This window comes from Toxotes jaculatrix, chromosome 10 (assembly GCF_017976425.1).
Source record: "Toxotes jaculatrix isolate fToxJac2 chromosome 10, fToxJac2.pri, whole genome shotgun sequence".
In the NCBI taxonomy this organism is placed as follows: Eukaryota; Metazoa; Chordata; class Actinopteri; family Toxotidae; genus Toxotes; species Toxotes jaculatrix.
The window spans coordinates 23,055,113-23,073,468 of NC_054403.1; the positions used below are offsets into that span (position 1 = coordinate 23,055,113).

At 33.1% G+C, this 18,356-nt stretch overlaps 2 protein-coding genes and 1 long non-coding RNA gene across 3 annotated transcripts in view; 2 read left to right on the forward strand and 1 right to left on the reverse strand.

Annotated features, from left to right (window-relative positions):
• Positions 1–10,630, forward strand: part of ctso (cathepsin O) — a 28,440-nt gene extending 17,810 nt beyond the window's left edge. The window contains exons 7-8 of the mRNA XM_041048323.1: positions 9,790–9,882; positions 10,006–10,630. Coding sequence (XP_040904257.1) covers positions 9,790–9,882; positions 10,006–10,040 — 128 coding nt within the window. The 3' untranslated portion in view covers positions 10,041–10,630. The remainder of the gene's footprint in view (positions 1–9,789; positions 9,883–10,005) is intronic.
• Positions 10,631–11,542: 912 nt separating this feature from the next.
• LOC121188521 lies at positions 11,543–12,828 on the forward strand. The gene is made up of 2 exons (XR_005894712.1): positions 11,543–11,783; positions 11,907–12,828. It is a non-coding gene; the product is annotated as an uncharacterized LOC121188521 (long non-coding RNA).
• Positions 12,829–13,303: 475 nt separating this feature from the next.
• tdo2a (tryptophan 2,3-dioxygenase a) lies at positions 13,304–17,775 on the reverse strand. Its single transcript, XM_041048322.1, has 12 exons — positions 17,640–17,775; positions 17,359–17,464; positions 17,123–17,213; positions 16,670–16,740; positions 15,959–16,086; positions 15,654–15,840; positions 15,367–15,474; positions 15,121–15,232; positions 14,873–14,930; positions 14,180–14,259; positions 13,796–13,886; positions 13,304–13,457 (listed from the first exon to the last, which is right to left on the reverse strand). The coding sequence occupies exons 1-12, from the start codon at positions 17,672–17,674 to the stop codon at positions 13,304–13,306; spliced, it is 1,221 nt and encodes a 406-aa protein (XP_040904256.1). The 5' UTR covers positions 17,675–17,775.
• Between the last annotated feature and the right edge of the window lie 581 nt (positions 17,776–18,356).

The following is an 18,356-nucleotide window of genomic DNA, read 5'->3' on the forward strand; positions in this document are numbered from 1 at the left end:
AAGGCGTCAAAATCGGACAAAAAAAGTCAAAATTTTTTTTGACCTCAAAATGTCATAAAAAACGTCATAGTATAGTAAGGCGTCAAAATCGGACTAAAAAAGTCAAAATTTTTTTTGACCTCAAAATGTCATAAAAAACGTCATAGTATAGTAAGGCGTCAAAATCGGACAAAAAAAGTCAAAAAAAAATTTGACTTCCAAAAGTCATAAAAAACGTCATAGTATAGTAAGGCGTCAAAATCGAACAAAAAAAGTCAAAAATTTTTTTGACCTCAAAATGTCATAAAAAACGTCATAGTATAGTAAGGCGTCAAAATCGGACAAAAAAAGTCAAAATTTTTTTTGACCTCCAAAAGTCATAGTATAGTAAGGCGTCAAAATCGGACAAAAAAAGTCAAAAAAAAATTTGACCTCAAAATGTCATAAAAAACGTCATAGTATAGTAAGGCGTTTTTTTCGGCCAAAAAAAGTCAACATTTTTTTCGGCCTCAAATTGTCATAAAAAACGTCATAGTATAGTAAGGCGTCAAAATCGGACAAAAAAAGTCAAAATTTTTTTTGACGTCCAAAAGTCATAAAAAACGTCATAGTATAGTAAGGCGTCAAAATCGGACAAAAAAAGTCTAAATTTTTTTTGACCTCCAAAAGTCATAAAAAACCTCATAGTATAGTAAGGCGTCAAAATCGGACAAAAAAAGTCAAAATTTTTTTTAACCTCCAAAAGTCATAAAAAACGTCATAGTATAGTATGGCGTTTTTTTCGTGCAAAAAAAGTCAAAAATTTTTTCCGCCTCACAATGTCATAAAAAACGTCATAGTATAGTAAGGCGTCAAAATCGGCCAAAAAAAGTCAAAAAAAAAATTGACCTCAAAATGTCATAAAAAAACGTCATAGTATAGTATGGCTTTTTTTTCGGGCAAAAAAAGTCAAATTTTTTTTCGGCCTCAAAATGTCATAAAAAACGTCATAGTATAGTATGGCGTTTTTTTCGGGCAAAAAAAGTCAAATTTTTTTTCGGCCTCAAAATGTCATAAAAAACATCATAGTATAGTATGGCGTCAAAATCGGACAAAAAAAGTCAAAAATTTTTTCGACCTCAAAATGTCCTAAAAAACGTCATAGTATAGTAAGGCGTCAAAATCGGACAAAAAAAATCAAAATTTTTTTTGACCTCCAAAAGTCATAAAAAACGTCATAGTATAGTAAGGCGTCAAAATCGGACAAAAAAAGTCAAAAATTTTTTTGACCTCAAAATGTCATAAAAAACGTCATAGTATAGTAAGGCGTCAAAATCGGACAAAAAAAGTCAAAAAAAATTTTGACCTCCAAAAGTCATAAAAAACGTCATAGTATAGTAAGGCGTCAAAATCGGACAAAAAAAGTCAAAAAAAATTTTGACCTCCAAAAGTCATAAAAAACGTCATAGTATAGTAAGGCGTCAAAATCGGACAAAAAAAGTCAAAAATTTTTTTGACCTCCAAAAGTCATAAAAAACGTCATAGTATAGTAAGGCGTCAAAATCGGACAAAAAAAGTCAAAAAATTTTTTGACCTCAAAATGTCATAAAAAACGTCATAGTATAGTAAGGCGTCAAAATCGGACAAAAAAAGTCAAAATTTTTTTTGACCTCAAAATGTCATAAAAAACGTCATAGTATAGTAAGGCGTCAAAATCGGACAAAAGAAGTCAAAATTTTTTTTGACCTCAAAATGTCATAAAAAACGTCATAGTATAGTAAGGCGTCAAAATCGGACAAAAAAAGTCAAAGTTTTTTTTGACCTCCAAAAGTCATAAAAAACGTCATAGTATAGTAAGGCGTCAAAATCGGACAAAAAAAGTCAAAAAAAATTTTGACCTCTAAAAGTCATAAAAAACGTCATAGTATAGTAAGGCGTCAAAATCGGACAAAAAAAGTCAAAATTTTTTTTGACCTCAAAATGTCATAAAAAACGTCATAGTATAGTAAGGCGTCAAAATCGGACAAAAAAAGTCAAAATTTTTTTTGACCTCAAAATGTCATAAAAAACGTCATAGTATAGTAAGGCGTCAAAATCGGACAAAAAAAGTCAAAATTTTTTTTGACCTCAAAATGTCATAAAAAACGTCATAGTATAGTAAGGCGTCAAAATCGGACAAAAAAAGTCAAAATTTTTTTTGACCTCAAAATGTCATAAAAAACGTCATAGTATAGTAAGGCGTCAAAATCGGACAAAAAAAGTCAAAAAAAAATTTGACTTCCAAAAGTCATAAAAAACGTCATAGTATAGTAAGGCGTCAAAATCGAACAAAAAAAGTCAAAAATTTTTTTGACCTCAAAATGTCATAAAAAACGTCATAGTATAGTAAGGCGTCAAAATCGGACAAAAAAAGTCAAAATTTTTTTTGACCTCCAAAAGTCATAGTATAGTAAGGTGTCAAAATCGGACAAAAAAAGTCAAAAAAAAATTTGACCTCAAAATGTCATAAAAAACGTCATAGTATAGTAAGGCGTTTTTTTCGGGCAAAAAAAGTCAACATTTTTTTCGGCCTCAAATTGTCATAAAAAACGTCATAGTATAGTAAGGCGTCAAAATCGGACAAAAAAAGTCAAAATTTTTTTTGACGTCCAAAAGTCATAAAAAACGTCATAGTATAGTAAGGCGTCAAAATCGGACAAAAAAAGTCTAAATTTTTTTTGACCTCCAAAAGTCATAAAAAACGTCATAGTATAGTAAGGCGTCAAAATCGGACAAAAAAAGTCAAAAATTTTTTTAACCTCCAAAAGTCATAAAAAACGTCATAGTATAGTATGGCGTTTTTTTCGTGCAAAAAAAGTCAAAAATTTTTTCCGCCTCACAATGTCATAAAAAACGTCATAGTATAGTAAGGCGTCAAAATCGGCCAAAAAAAGTCAAAAAAAAAATTGACCTCAAAATGTCATAAAAAAACGTCATAGTATAGTATGGCTTTTTTTTCGGGCAAAAAAAGTCAAATTTTTTTTCGGCCTCAAAATGTCATAAAAAACGTCATAGTATAGTATGGCGTTTTTTTCGGGCAAAAAAAGTCAAATTTTTTTTCGGCCTCAAAATGTCATAAAAAACATCATAGTATAGTATGGCGTCAAAATCGGACAAAAAAAGTCAAAAATTTTTTCGACCTCAAAATGTCCTAAAAAACGTCATAGTATAGTAAGGCGTCAAAATCGGACAAAAAAAGTCAAAATTTTTTTTGACCTCCAAAAGTCATAAAAAACGTCATAGTATAGTAAGGCGTCAAAATCGGACAAAAAAAGTCAAAAATTTTTTTGACCTCAAAATGTCATAAAAAACGTCATAGTATAGTAAGGCGTCAAAATCGGACAAAAAAAGTCAAAAAAAATTTTGACCTCCAAAAGTCATAAAAAACGTCATAGTATAGTAAGGCGTCAAAATCGGACAAAAAAAGTCAAAATTTTTTTTGACCTCAAAATGTCATAAAAAACATCATAGTATAGTAAGGCGTCAAAATCGGACAAAAAAAGTCAAAAAATTTTTTGACCTCAAAATGTCATAAAAAACGTCATAGTATAGTAAGGCGTCAAAATCGGACAAAAAAAGTCAAAAAAAATTTTGACCTCCAAAAGTCATAAAAAACGTCATAGTATAGTAAGGCGTCAAAATCGGACAAAAAAAGTCAAAAAAAATTTTGACCTCCAAAAGTCATAAAAAACGTCATAGTATAGTAAGGCGTCAAAATCGGACAAAAAAAGTCAAAATTTTTTTTGACCTCAAAATGTCATAAAAAACGTCATAGTATAGTAAGGCGTCAAAATCGGACAAAAAAAGTCAAAATTTTTTTTGACCTCAAAATGTCATAAAAAACGTCATAGTATAGTAAGGCGTCAAAATCGGACAAAAGAAGTCAAAATTTTTTTTGACCTCAAAATGTCATAAAAACGTCATAGTATAGTAAGGCGTCAAAATCGGACAAAAAAAGTCAAAATTTTTTTTGACCTCCAAAAGTCATAAAAAACGTCATAGTATAGTAAGGCGTCAAAATCGGACAAAAAAAGTCAAAATTTTTTTTGACCTCAAAATGTCATAAAAAACGTCATAGTATAGTATGCCGTTGTTTTCGGGCAAAAAAAGTCAAATTTTTTTTCGGCCTCAAAATGTCATAAAAAACGTCATAGTATAGTAAGGCGTCAAAATCGGACAAAAAAATTCAAAATTTTTTTTGACCTCAAAATGTCATAAAAAACATCATAGTATAGTAAGGCGTCAAAATCGGACAAAAGAAGTCAAAATTTTTTTTGACCTCAAAATGTCATAAAAAACGTCATAGTATAGTAAGGCGTCAAAATCGGACAAAATTTTTTTTGACCTCCAAAAGTCATAAAAAACGTCATAGTATAGTAAGGCGTCAAAATCGGACAAAAAAATTCAAAATTTTTTTTGACCTCAAAATGTCATAAAAAACATCATAGTATAGTAAGGCGTCAAAATCGGACAAAAAAAGTCAAAATTTTTTTTGATCTCCAAAAGTCATAAAAAACGTCATAGTATAGTAAGGCGTCAAAATCGGACAAAAAAAGTCAAAATTTTTTTTGACCTCCAAAAGTCATAAAAAACGTCATAGTATAGTAAGGCGTCAAAATCCGACAAAAAAAGTCAAAAAAATTTTTGACCTCAAAATGTCATAAAAAACGTCATAGTATAGTAAGGCGTCAAAATCGGACAAAAAAAGTCAAAAAAAATTTTGACCTCCAAAAGTCATAAAAAACGTCATAGTATAGTAAGGCGTCAAAATCGGACAAAAAAAGTCAAAAATTTTTTTGACCTCAAAATGTCATAAAAAACGTCATAGTATAGTAAGGCGTCAAAATCGGACAAAAAAAGTCAAAAATTTTTTTGACCTCAAAATGTCATAAAAAACGTCATAGTATAGTAAGGCGTCAAAATCGGACAAAAAAAGTCAAAAAAAATTTTGACCTCCAAAAGTCATAAAAAACGTCATAGTATAGTAAGGCGTCAAAATCGGACAAAAAAAGTCAAAATTTTTTTTGACCTCAAAATGTCATAAAAAACGTCATAGTATAGTAAGGCGTCAAAATCGGACAAAAAAAGTCAAAATTTTTTTTGACCTCAAAATGTCATAAAAAACGTCATAGTATAGTAAGGCGTCAAAATCGGACAAAAAAAGTCAAAAAAAAATTTGACTTCCAAAAGTCATAAAAAACGTCATAGTATAGTAAGGCGTCAAAATCGGACAAAAAAAGTCAAAAATTTTTTTGACCTCAAAATGTCATAAAAAACGTCATAGTATAGTAAGGCGTCAAAATCGGACAAAAAAAGTCAAAAATTTTTTTGACCTCAAAATGTCATAAAAAACGTCATAGTATAGTAAGGCGTCAAAATCGGACAAAAAAAGTCAAAATTTTTTTTGACCTCAAAATGTCATAAAAAACGTCATAGTATAGTAAGGTGTCAAAATCGAACAAAAAAAGTCAAAAAAAAATTTGACCTCAAAATGTCATAAAAAACGTCATAGTATAGTAAGGCGTCAAAATCGGACAAAAAAAGTCAAAAATTTTTTTGACCTCAAAATGTCATAAAAAACGTCATAGTATAGTAAGGCGTCAAAATCGGACAAAAAAAGTCAAAAATTTTTTTGACCTCAAAATGTCATAAAAAACGTCATAGTATAGTAAGGCGTCAAAATCGGACAAAAAAAGTCAAAAAAAATTTTGACCTCCAAAAGTCATAAAAAACGTCATAGTATAGTAAGGCGTCAAAATCGGACAAAAAAAGTCAAAATTTTTTTTGACCTCAAAATGTCATAAAAAACGTCATAGTATAGTAAGGCGTCAAAATCGGACAAAAGAAGTCAAAATTTTTTTTGACCTCAAAATGTCATAAAAAACGTCATAGTATAGTAAGGCGTCAAAATCGGACAAAAAAAGTCAAAATTTTTTTTGACCTCCAAAAGTCATAAAAAACGTCATAGTATAGTAAGGCGTCAAAATCGGACAAAAAAAGTCAAAATTTTTTTTGACCTCAAAATGTCATAAAAAACGTCATAGTATAGTATGCCGTTGTTTTCGGGCAAAAAAAGTCAAATTTTTTTTCGGCCTCAAAATGTCATAAAAAACGTCATAGTATAGTAAGGCGTCAAAATCGGACAAAAAAAGTCAAAATTTTTTTTGACCTCCAAAAGTCATAGTATAGTAAGGCGTCAAAATCGGACAAAAAAAGTCAAAAAATTTTTCAACCTCCAAAAGTCATAAAAAACGTCATAGCGTCATAGCGTTTTTTTCGTGCAAAAAAAGTCAATATTTTTTTCGGCCTCAAATTGTCATAAAAAACGTAATAGTATAGTAAGGCGTCAAAATCGGACAAAAAAAGTCAAAAAAAAATTTGACCTCAAAATGTCATAAAAAACGTCATAGTATAGTATGCCGTTGTTTTCGGGCAAAAAAAGTCAAATTTTTTTTCGGCCTCAAAATGTCATAAAAAACGTCATAGTATAGTAAGGCGTCAAAATCGGACAAAAAAAGTCAAAATTTTTTTTGACCTCAAAATGTCATAAAAAACGTCATAGTATAGTAAGGCGTCAAAATCGGACAAAAGAAGTCAAAATTTTTTTTGACCTCAAAATGTCATAAAAAAACGTCATAGTATAGTAAGGCGTCAAAATCGGACAAAAAAAGTCAAAATTTTTTTTGACCTCCAAAAGTCATAAAAAACGTCATAGTATAGTAAGGCGTCAAAATCGGACAAAAAAAGTCAAAATTTTTTTTGACCTCAAAATGTCATAAAAAACGTCATAGTATAGTATGCCGTTGTTTTCGGGCAAAAAAAGTCAAATTTTTTTTCGGCCTCAAAATGTCATAAAAAACGTCATAGTATAGTAAGGCGTCAAAATCGGACAAAAAAAGTCAAAATTTTTTTTGACCTCCAAAAGTCATAGTATAGTAAGGCGTCAAAATCGGACAAAAAAAGTCAAAAAATTTTTCAACCTCCAAAAGTCATAAAAAACGTCATAGCGTCATAGCGTTTTTTTCGTGCAAAAAAAGTCAATATTTTTTTCGGCCTCAAATTGTCATAAAAAACGTAATAGTATAGTAAGGCGTCAAAATCGGACAAAAAAAGTCAAAATTTTTTTTGACCTCAAAATGTCATAAAAAACGTCATAGTATAGTATGCCGTTGTTTTCGGGCAAAAAAAGTCAAATTTTTTTTCGGCCTCAAAATGTCATAAAAAACGTCATAGTATAGTAAGGCGTCAAAATCGGACAAAAAAAGTCAAAATTTTTTTTGACCTCAAAATGTCATAAAAAACGTCATAGTATAGTAAGGCGTCAAAATCGGACAAAAAAAGTCAAAATTTTTTTTGACCTCAAAATGTCATAAAAAACGTCATAGTATAGTAAGGCGTCAAAATCGGACAAAAAAAGTCAAAAAAAAATTTGACTTCCAAAAGTCATAAAAAACGTCATAGTATAGTAAGGCGTCAAAATCGGACAAAAAAAGTCAAAAATTTTTTTGACCTCAAAATGTCATAAAAAACGTCATAGTATAGTAAGGCGTCAAAATCGGACAAAAAAAGTAAAAATTTTTTTTGACCTCCAAAAGTCATAGTATAGTAAGGCGTCAAAATCGGACAAAAAAAGTCAAAAAAAAATTTGACCTCAAAATGTCATAAAAAACGTCATAGTATAGTAAGGCGTTTTTTTCGGGCAAAAAAAGTCAACATTTTTTTCGGCCTCAAATTGTCATAAAAAACGTCATAGTATAGTAAGGCGTCAAAATCGGACAAAAAAAGTCAAAATTTTTTTTGACGTCCAAAAGTCATAAAAAACGTCATAGTATAGTAAGGCGTCAAAATCGGACAAAAAAAGTCAAAATTTTTTTTGACCTCCAAAAGTCATAAAAAACGTCATAGTATAGTAAGGCGTCAAAATCGGACAAAAAAAGTCAAAATTTTTTTTAACCTCCAAAAGTCATAAAAAACGTCATAGTATAGTATGGCGTTTTTTTCGTGCAAAAAAAGTCAAAAATTTTTTCCGCCTCACAATGTCATAAAAAACGTCATAGTATAGTAAGGCGTCAAAATCGGCCAAAAAAAGTCAAAAAAAAAATTGACCTCAAAATGTCATAAAAAACGTCATAGTATAGTATGGCTTTTTTTTCGGGCAAAAAAAGTCAAATTTTTTTTCGGCCTCAAAATGTCATAAAAAACGTCATAGTATAGTATGGCGTTTTTTTCGGGCAAAAAAAGTCAAAATTTTTTTCGACCTCAAAATGTCATAAAAAACGTCATAGTATAGTATGGCGTTTTTTTCGGGCAAAAAAAGTCAAATTTTCTTTCGGCCTCAAAATGTCATAAAAAACGTCTTAGTATAGTATGGCGTTTTTTTCGGGCAAAAAAAGTCAAATTTTTTTTCGGCCTCAAAATGTCATAAAAAACATCATAGTATAGTATGGCGTCAAAATCGGACAAAAAAAGTCAAAAATTTTTTCGACCTCAAAATGTCCTAAAAAACGTCATAGTATAGTAAGGCGTCAAAATCGGACAAAAAAAGTCAAAAAAAAATTTGACCTCAAAATGTCATAAAAAACGTCATAGTATAGTATGGCGTTTTTTTTTCGGGCAAAAAAAGTCAAAATTTTTTTCCGCCTCAAAATGTCATAAAAAAAGTCATAGTATAGTAAGGCGTCAAAATCGGACAAAAAAAGTCAAATTTTTTTTCGGCCTCAAAATGTCATAAAAAACGTCATAGTATAGTATGCCGTTTTTTTCGGGCAAAAAAAGTCAACATTTTTTTCGGCCTCAAAATGTCATAAAAAACGTCATAGTATAGTAAGGCGTCAAAATCGGACGAAAAAAGTCAAAATTTTTTTCAACCTCAAAATGTCATAAAAAATGTCATAGTATAGTATGGCGTCAAAATCGGACGAAAAAAGTCAAAATTTTTTTCGACCTCAAAATGTCCTAAAAAACGTCATAGTATAGTATGGCGTTTTTTTCGGGCAAAAAAAGTCAAAATTTTTTTCGGCCTCAAAATGTCATAAAAAACGTCATAGTATAGTATGGCCTTTTTTTCGGGCAAAAAAAGTCAAAATTTTTTTCAACCTCAAAATGTCATAAAAAATGTCATAGTATAGTATGGCGTCAAAATCGGACGAAAAAAGTCAAAATTTTTTTCGACCTCAAAATGTCCTAAAAAACGTCATAGTATAGTATGGCGTTTTTTTCGGGCAAAAAAAGTCAAAATTTTTTTCGGCCTCAAAATGTCATTAAAAACGTCATCGTATAGTATGGCGTTTTATTCGGGCAAAAAAAGTCAAAAATTTTTTTCAACCTCAGAATGTCATAAGAAACGTCATAGCATAGTATGCCGTTTTTTTCGGGCAAAAAAAGTCAAAAATTTTTTCGGCCTCAAAATGTCATAAAAAATGTCATAGTATAGTAAGGCGTCAAAATCGGGCAAAAAAAGTCAACATTTTTTTTGACCTCAAAATGTTATGAAAAACGTCATAGTATAGTAAGGTGTCAAAATCGGGCAAAAAAAGTCAAAAAAATTTTTGACCTCAAAATGTCATGAAAAACGTCATAGTATAGTAAGGCGTCAAAATCGGGCAAAAAAAGTCAAAAAAAATTTTGACCTCAAAATGTCATGAAAAACATCATAGTATATACATATATGTAACATTTTGAAGTGATTGCAGTTGCAGGACTCTCTCTCTCTCTCTCACACACACACATACACCTAGTGCTCCTTTAGCCTGTAAATAATTCAAAAAAGGAAATGCATGTTGTCTGTCTTAGGGGATATTCCATACTGGATCGTGCAAAATTCCTGGGGAACCACATGGGGGAATGAGGGTTATGTTTATATAAAAATTGGTGGAAACGTTTGTGGTAAGTGTGATCTTTGCCTCTTTTCATTTTCTGTTTATATCTCCTTTTAGTTTGGTGTTTGTATGTTACCGTGTCCACTATCCCCTCAGGGATTAATACATCTTTCTTTTTTTGTCTTCCCAGGTATTGCAGACTCTGTGGCATCCGTTTTTCTTTAACAGCACTGTATATTTGTCTGTGCTTTGTGTGTGTGTGTGTTCACTACTGCCAAAATTGAAATCAGTCATCTGTTTGCCTTCAAATTACATTTTAAATAATGTTTTTATTGAGATGTCACCATCTTGCATCACTAAAACTAAATAAATCACTTCACTTGTTGATACATTTTGGATCATAACTGAGTAATTAGCACACATACACCACTATAAGACTAATAACAACACATGCACTGTATAAAATATGTATCTTATTAAATACATAAGGTAGATACATGTCATGGGTAATATAAGTCAAATTTATCTATACAGATATCACATTAATCACCACATAAATACATAACAAAACTGATTTAACACCAAATAGAATACTATACAAAACGCATCTATAACAACTATATTATTAACATTATGTACAAATTTTACGGTTCATATTTTATAGTTTTACATTTACATTCTGCAAATAGTTTCAATTTAGATGTTGACACTGATTGTTTATGCAGAGGTTTACACCTACGCCTCATCTGAACAGCTCCCTCTCTGACACCTTCTCCACAAAAGATGATGGGTTTGTGAAAACTCTCCATCGACACCAGTTTTTTTCGTCCAATCGGACGAAAAAAGTCAAAATTTTTTTCGACCTCAAAATGTCCTAAAAAACGTCATAGTATAGTATGGCGTTTTTTTCGGGCAAAAAAAGTCAAAATTTTTTTCGGCCTCAAAATGTCATTAAAAACGTCATCGTATAGTATGGCGTTTTATTCGGGCAAAAAAAGTCAAAAATTTTTTTCAACCTCAGAATGTCATAAGAAACGTCATAGCATAGTATGCCGTTTTTTTCGGGCAAAAAAAGTCAAAAATTTTTTCGGCCTCAAAATGTCATAAAAAATGTCATAGTATAGTAAGGCGTCAAAATCGGGCAAAAAAAGTCAACATTTTTTTTGACCTCAAAATGTTATGAAAAACGTCATAGTATAGTAAGGTGTCAAAATCGGGCAAAAAAAGTCAAAAAAATTTTTGACCTCAAAATGTCATGAAAAACGTCATAGTATAGTAAGGCGTCAAAATCGGGCAAAAAAAGTCAAAAAAAATTTTGACCTCAAAATGTCATGAAAAACATCATAGTATAGTAAGGCGTCAAAATCGGGCAAAAAAAGTCAAATTTTTTTTTGACCTCAAAATGCCATGAAAAACATCATAGTATAGTAAGGCGTCAAAATCGGGCAAAAAAATTTAAAAAATTTTTTGACCTCAAAATGTCATGAAAAACGTCATAGTATAGAAATCATGTCTGATTTTTTTTCATCCACATTGGATGAAGTTTGTGGGAGTTACAGCCACAATTATATCTATTCCCTGTGTGTAGGCAAAGGGTCATGTTTGTGGCGGCGCCACGGGTAGACCGTGTAACCCACACCAAAACTTTTGATAACTTTTTGTCCTTAATGCCTTAAGATGCAACAGACAAAATTTCAGCCCGATCGGACCAATACCCTAGGACAAGTTCATTAAAGTACGGCCAGTCATTATGTAACATTTTGAAGTGATTGCAGTTGCAGGACTCTCTCTCTCTCTCTCACACACACACATACACCTAGTGCTCCTTTAGCCTGTAAATAATTCAAAAAAGGAAATGCATGTTGTCTGTCTTAGGGGATATTCCATACTGGATCGTGCAAAATTCCTGGGGAACCACATGGGGGAATGAGGGTTATGTTTATATAAAAATTGGTGGAAACGTTTGTGGTAAGTGTGATCTTTGCCTCTTTTCATTTTCTGTTTATATCTCCTTTTAGTTTGGTGTTTGTATGTTACCGTGTCCACTATCCCCTCAGGGATTAATACATCTTTCTTTTTTTGTCTTCCCAGGTATTGCAGACTCTGTGGCATCCGTTTTTCTTTAACAGCACTGTATATTTGTCTGTGCTTTGTGTGTGTGTGTGTTCACTACTGCCAAAATTGAAATCAGTCATCTGTTTGCCTTCAAATTACATTTTAAATAATGTTTTTATTGAGATGTCACCATCTTGCATCACTAAAACTAAATAAATCACTTCACTTGTTGATACATTTTGGATCATAACTGAGTAATTAGCACACATACACCACTATAAGACTAATAACAACACATGCACTGTATAAAATATGTATCTTATTAAATACATAAGGTAGATACATGTCATGGGTAATATAAGTCAAATTTATCTATACAGATATCACATTAATCACCACATAAATACATAACAAAACTGATTTAACACCAAATAGAATACTATACAAAACGCATCTATAACAACTATATTATTAACATTATGTACAAATTTTACGGTTCATATTTTATAGTTTTACATTTACATTCTGCAAATAGTTTCAATTTAGATGTTGACACTGATTGTTTATGCAGAGGTTTACACCTACGCCTCATCTGAACAGCTCCCTCTCTGACACCTTCTCCACAAAAGATGATGGGTTTGTGAAAACTCTCCATCGACACCAGTTTGATAAGTGCTCTCACTGATCCATTTGCTTTCTGGTCAGTCACAGTGAATTTGCATAATTTTATTTAGAAAACATTGAAGCAAATCTTATCAAGCAGCCATCTGCTATACTTGATGTCCAGTCAGGGTTAGAGATTAGAGCAAAATAGTCTATTATGGCCATTTGATTTATTCAGGGTCAGATTCACTGTCACAGATTCTGGAGCCTGATGTAGCTAATGAACTAGTAATTTTCTGTTTTGTTCTTTTTCAGCATAATTTTAGGATATTTGCTACGCTATTAGTATCACAACGAAAAAAAACCAAAGATTTTTTTCCCCTGATAAACACTGAAATGTACAACTTTTGTTGTTTTGTACATTTGTTATTTTTCTGTATTTACATGCCAGAGTACATAGTTCCTGGAAAACCAGCAGCACTTTAAGTTGTCCCTCCCGCTCGTATGTCCTACTCCCACATCCTTTTTCAACTGGAAAAAAAATCAAGTTAAGATTTAAGATGCTATGAAAACACAGTGTTTTGTTTGTAAGAGTATCCTTTATAGTCCTGTGTAGTACTAAGGTTTTTCAATGCCATGTACATCTTAGCTCTCTAAACTGAAACATTATGTGTCCTGTCAACTAGATGCATGTTTCTTTGCATGGTTTGATTGCAACCTATTCACCTACGCATGTGCCCCTGAGCTTTTCAGCTGTGCAAATGATCCACTGTTGTGAGGTCTCCTACAGGAAAAGAAAGGAAGCCAGGACAGACGAGCGAGGTTCCCCTTCAGTCTGAGTCTTCACTGCTGCAGTAGGAGCTGTCGCAGCACTCGGCCATGTAGAGGAAAGTGTGAACATTGGGATTCAGCTTGGGCACCCAGTGGCGAGGCACCAGGAAAGTTGCCAGGTTGAACAGATCCACAAACACTTTGTAACGATCACTAAAGGGAAAGAAAATAATTTATTAAATATTTACCTCATGTACTCTTACAGTGTAATTGAGCATATGTTATAAATTATACTTTCTGAAGGGCAAAAGCTAATTTATACTGCTTCTATAATTTAATGAATACTGAATAAAGAACTTGTGTTGTAGCTCCTTCAAAATAAACTTTAAATACAGTTTGTAAATGTCTGGATGAAGTGACCATATGACAGGTAATTTAGATAAGCACAGAGTAGCAGTATCCTATCCTTATCTAAATTAACTCTGAAGTGTTTAAGATACTTGTGGTGCAAAGTGTTTAATCAGTATGTTAAAATTTACAGCACTTAATACCTGACAGTAGATCTCAGGTAGTGGTATCCAGATGAGCCTCCTGTGCCGGCTTTGCTGCCAATCATGCGATGCACCATGCATACATGATTGTCTAAAACAGAAGACAAAATATCACTTGTGATGTGAGCTGTGTTTTGGCTCTGCATGTTTCATTCAACCTGTAAATTGTTTGGACATGAGGGAGACAGATCAGTAAAAAACATTACTTAATGGGAATAAGTTTGATTGGATTCGGACTGATCAACAGGCACGGAGGATGTTATAAAATTTCCTGCCTCTGAGGTTGTGAAACTAACTTTAGTTTGTAAGCTTCCCTGTTAGTCAGCTCTGCCCTTGGGTGAAATATTAGATCACTGGTTTAACCACTGTTTCTACCCCACTTACATCTCCATTTTGTCATCAGAGTGTCGATGTCCATGAGGGATGTGAGCAGCTGGAAAGGAACCTGGAACCTCGGCTCCTCCCTAAAAGGCAAGAGAAGATTTTAGGGACTGAGGAAACATTTTACAGGTGATGGTGAAGTATGAAGGTGTTTCTGGGTGGTGTTGATAGCAGTTGTAAAACGGAAGCGACTATCACCTGTTCAGTACCCACAATGCCATTAACGTCTTAAACCCAGGAGTTTCACATTAATTATCACCTTTCAGTGACTGTCATACGACTCTGTTGACTCTCACAAAGCCTTAATGAGCATGGTGACGTTACATCCTTACCACACAGGTTTTAAAAACCTGGTTACCTCACCCTCTGCTCAAACTTACAAAGACACTCTGATGAGCAATGGAATAGTGCAAAAAGTCCAACTGCGAGTGTTTTACAGCTGCTAAATATCATATGACCTGGATGGCTGAGTGGCTTTTAAAACAGGGATGTGATATGGAAATTTTAGTGTTCTGGTTTTAAGAAGTAGCACTGAGGCGCCCTTCAGCAAGACATTAAAACCCCAACTGTCCCCAGTAACATAACTAAATGAATCTTTATTATAACTTAATGAATCTGAAGCAAGCATAACCCATACACTGTCAGCAGAGTTTCACTAGACAAAGATAAAGGAAAGCTATAAAAAAAAATACATACCTGTAGAAGTAGATCATCAGAGCCCCTTGTAGAGCCTTGTAAGACAACCGTCTCTCACCTTGTTAGAAAGGTTGGAAACATATTTCTTAAGTAAAATTCTGAGCTAGAAACTCAATGTTAAAGTTCACAAAGTGACACATAGCAGAGGCACAGCGTTGAGTCAAATCTAGACCACAAACACAAATATGTGAGCCGCTGACACAAACAGGAGGACGACATTCGATTAATTGGACAGAGATTCAATTTACCTTTACTGAGGAGATGGTCATGACGCTTTTCATCAAACAGAGAAGTGAAGAGCTCTCTCTGTTTGACCAGCTCAGCCATCAGTTCCTCTTTCTCCTCAGAATCTGGCATTTTCTTTAAAAAAAAAAACAAAAAAAAAAACAAACCCAAAACAAAACCATAAATAAAAATAGTCTCTTGTCAATCATCGGTTCACTCCAGGGAAAGCAAAGAAAGTTTTTTTTCTGAAAGCTCGAGTCATCTCTTACCTCGATTTTCTCCTTCTCTTGATTCAGGCCATCAAATATATTGATTTCCAGCCTTTCCCAGAAATTGAATCCATCCACCTCCAAGCCAGGAGTTCTCTCCAGCCACTCCTGTGAAGAACAGCTCAAGGTTTTATCACATTTCTACTCTGTTCAGTAGCAGATTAGCATCATCCAGAGCAAGATACAGAATGTAAAAATACAGATATACAGTACAATAAAATGATCCCCAATTTAATTAACTAAATCTAAATGTTTATGACCATTTGCAGATGATTTGTGGGACACACCTCGACTAGCTTTAAGAGTGTGGGCTCCTGTTCAGTGGCAAGGAGCATCTCACTGTCATGGCCCTGGAAATTGTCCCTGTAATGGCGTCTGTTGTATGGAACCCTCAGGTTGTCCGGGACTCCGATTTTGTTCTCCAGGAGCCGAAACTGAAGGCTTTGGAAGCCTGAAGCTGGAGACAGGTATTCCCTACACACAAACACAAACCCAGAGAAGTAAGCATACATGCACACAGCACAGACAGAGTGCATCTCATAAATTTTTTAGAGCTGAAGTAGAGATGCCCAGAAGTTATTTATAAACTCACCTGAAGTCAAAAAAGTCCAAGGCTGTCATTGTTTCCAAAACTGCAAACTGGTCGACCAGCAGTCTGAAGATCATTACAATCCTGTGGATGCGAGTGTTGACTTTGAGCATGTTGCGTTCGTCTCGGACCTGGAGGTAAAGTAAAATGAGCAGGGAAATAACTGCTAATCATAGTAAAGCTTGTAAGAACATACCCTGACACAGGAAAAAAAAATCCAATCACTGAAATAATTAGTTTCTGACTTTTGGCGTTGCTCTAATTTCAATTTAGAACATCAGCCTGAGTGAGGCACAAAATTTCATTTTTCCCTGACTGAAGTCCAAAGTCAGAATGACTGAATAATTCCTACTGAAAATAATTTCCTCTTCAGCAGAGGTACCAAGAGATCTGACTATCATAGTGTTCTTCTCAGATGATTATGTACTCTTAAATTTATTTAACTTATTCTGCTTCATGATTTCATACTTTGAGCAGCGTTCAGTGTTCAACACTGACAGTTCACATCAAAAGGATTTGAATTTAGTGGTGCAAAATGTTCTTCTCTGCTCTAGAATCATATCTAAGAGGAAGTACTTAAAAACTGGGAAATATTTGCCTGTATTTCAGACAGGCTAATTCAGTTTTTTTTTTTTTTTTTGTAAATAAGGAATTACACACACATACATCGCATGAATTTTAAGAAGATTCCTTCACCTCAGAAATGTGACTTACGTGTCCACTGACGAAGATCTCTCGCACTGAATCAAGTTCAAACAAAATCTGTTTGAACCACAGTTCATAGGCTGAAAAAAACAAACAATAAAATTAGGTATCATAAACATTTTAGTGTAATAACATGATAAACAAATAAGTCAAACAGGTCAGTCAGGACTTACTAGAAACACAATGCTCTAAATTGTATTTCAAAAATTCAAATTTTAACAAGTTATTTTTCTCAACCTTAGAATTTTTAAATGTGATAAATCTAGTGATCGTTGGATCACTTAGTTGCTCTCACTTTGTTTATTTACTTATTTTTTATTACAGCTGAGCAATTTCCCTTTTTTTTTTCAAATTAATTAAAAGAAAAAAATCTTGACTCAAATAAAACTGCATTGCAAACTTTAAATTACTCACAATGAAATAAATAAAAAAAACCTGTAAAATCTACAAAGCTAGTTTTACCTTGATGGGTGACAATGAAGAGGTGCTCATCATGGATCTTATTACCCTTTAGCTCACTCTGCAACACCTGGGCTGAGATTATTTTGTCAAGCTGAGGGTTGGAAAGAAAGAAACTATTTGACTCTAAACCTTTAATTAAAAAACAAATGAAAACACATGCAAATTCCAATACGAATCTTTCATTTAAAAAGCCAGATACAAAGATTGACTCATATCATAGGTGGTGTTTTTTTTACCTGCAAGTAGTCTCCATAGATGATTCCCCCTTTACTGGCCTTGTTGACCCCTGCCTGGGAGGCGTCCTCATCTTCTTCTGTATTTGGAGGCTTGTTTTTAAATAACCTGCAGTGCGAGGAAAGAAGGCCTTTTGTTACTTGGTGCTTTCCCTGGATTAAAGGAATTCAAGCTGTCAGAGTGCTGCAGCCAGTGGAATTAGAAAAACTGAAATAAACAGAAAATAAAGCAGCCAAATTCCTTTGCGAGCCCTTTTTTAGGTGCAGTAACAAATTGAACGTACAAATGCCTCTTCTCAAAGTACGGACATCCACTCATGACTTGTCCAGATCAGTTGCAGTAGAGATGTATTCTTCTTCTTTGACTAATATTTACTAAAATTGTCTTAAACGCAATCGAGATTTTTAAAGACTCACCTCATCCAATCGCTCATGAGGACACAGGCACCATCCGGCCCGCCTCTATTTGCCCGATGTTTACCTTGAACTAGGACCACCTCCCGGACTTTGTTTGACCTGCTGAAAGAACGGTCATAGGACCCTTATCAAATAACAAAACTCAAAACAACAAATGCCAAATGCATATTACTTTTCCTCAAACAATCAAATTGACAAGAAAAGCAAATAAATTTGGCACAAGATTTAATGTGTTATTATTACTTAAAATCTTTTATCCTAAAAGAATGAAGACAGATAAATGGTCATCACAGGTTTTATATGTACTCTATCTTTTTATTTTGCCACAAGCTTCTAAACAATAAACTTAATTTTAAAGAGAAAAGAAAAATTCTTAACCTCAACCACTTACCAGAGTGTGAGGTTTGATTTCTGTTTGACTGATACTAAAAACACACCCGCTAATTATACAATGAAGTGCTCAGAGAAAAAAAAAAAGTCAGTTACATGAGCTTAAGTTAACTATGATGACATTATAGTCATTTTTAACCAAGGGTTCTTATTCGACAGTCTGTACCCACCTCCTAAGCATAAACACAGTGTCA

Coding starts and splice junctions, on each gene's coding strand:
- tdo2a (XM_041048322.1), bottom strand. CDS start 17,674: ATGAGTGGATGTCCGTACTTTGAGAAGAGGCATTT. Junction 14,931..15,120: donor TGACCATCTCCTCAGTAAAG/GTAAATTGAATC, acceptor CTTTCTAACAAG/GTGAGAGACGGTTGTCTTAC. Junction 13,887..14,179: donor TCTGATGACAAAATGGAGAT/GTAAGTGGGGTA, acceptor CTTCTGTTTTAG/ACAATCATGTATGCATGGTG.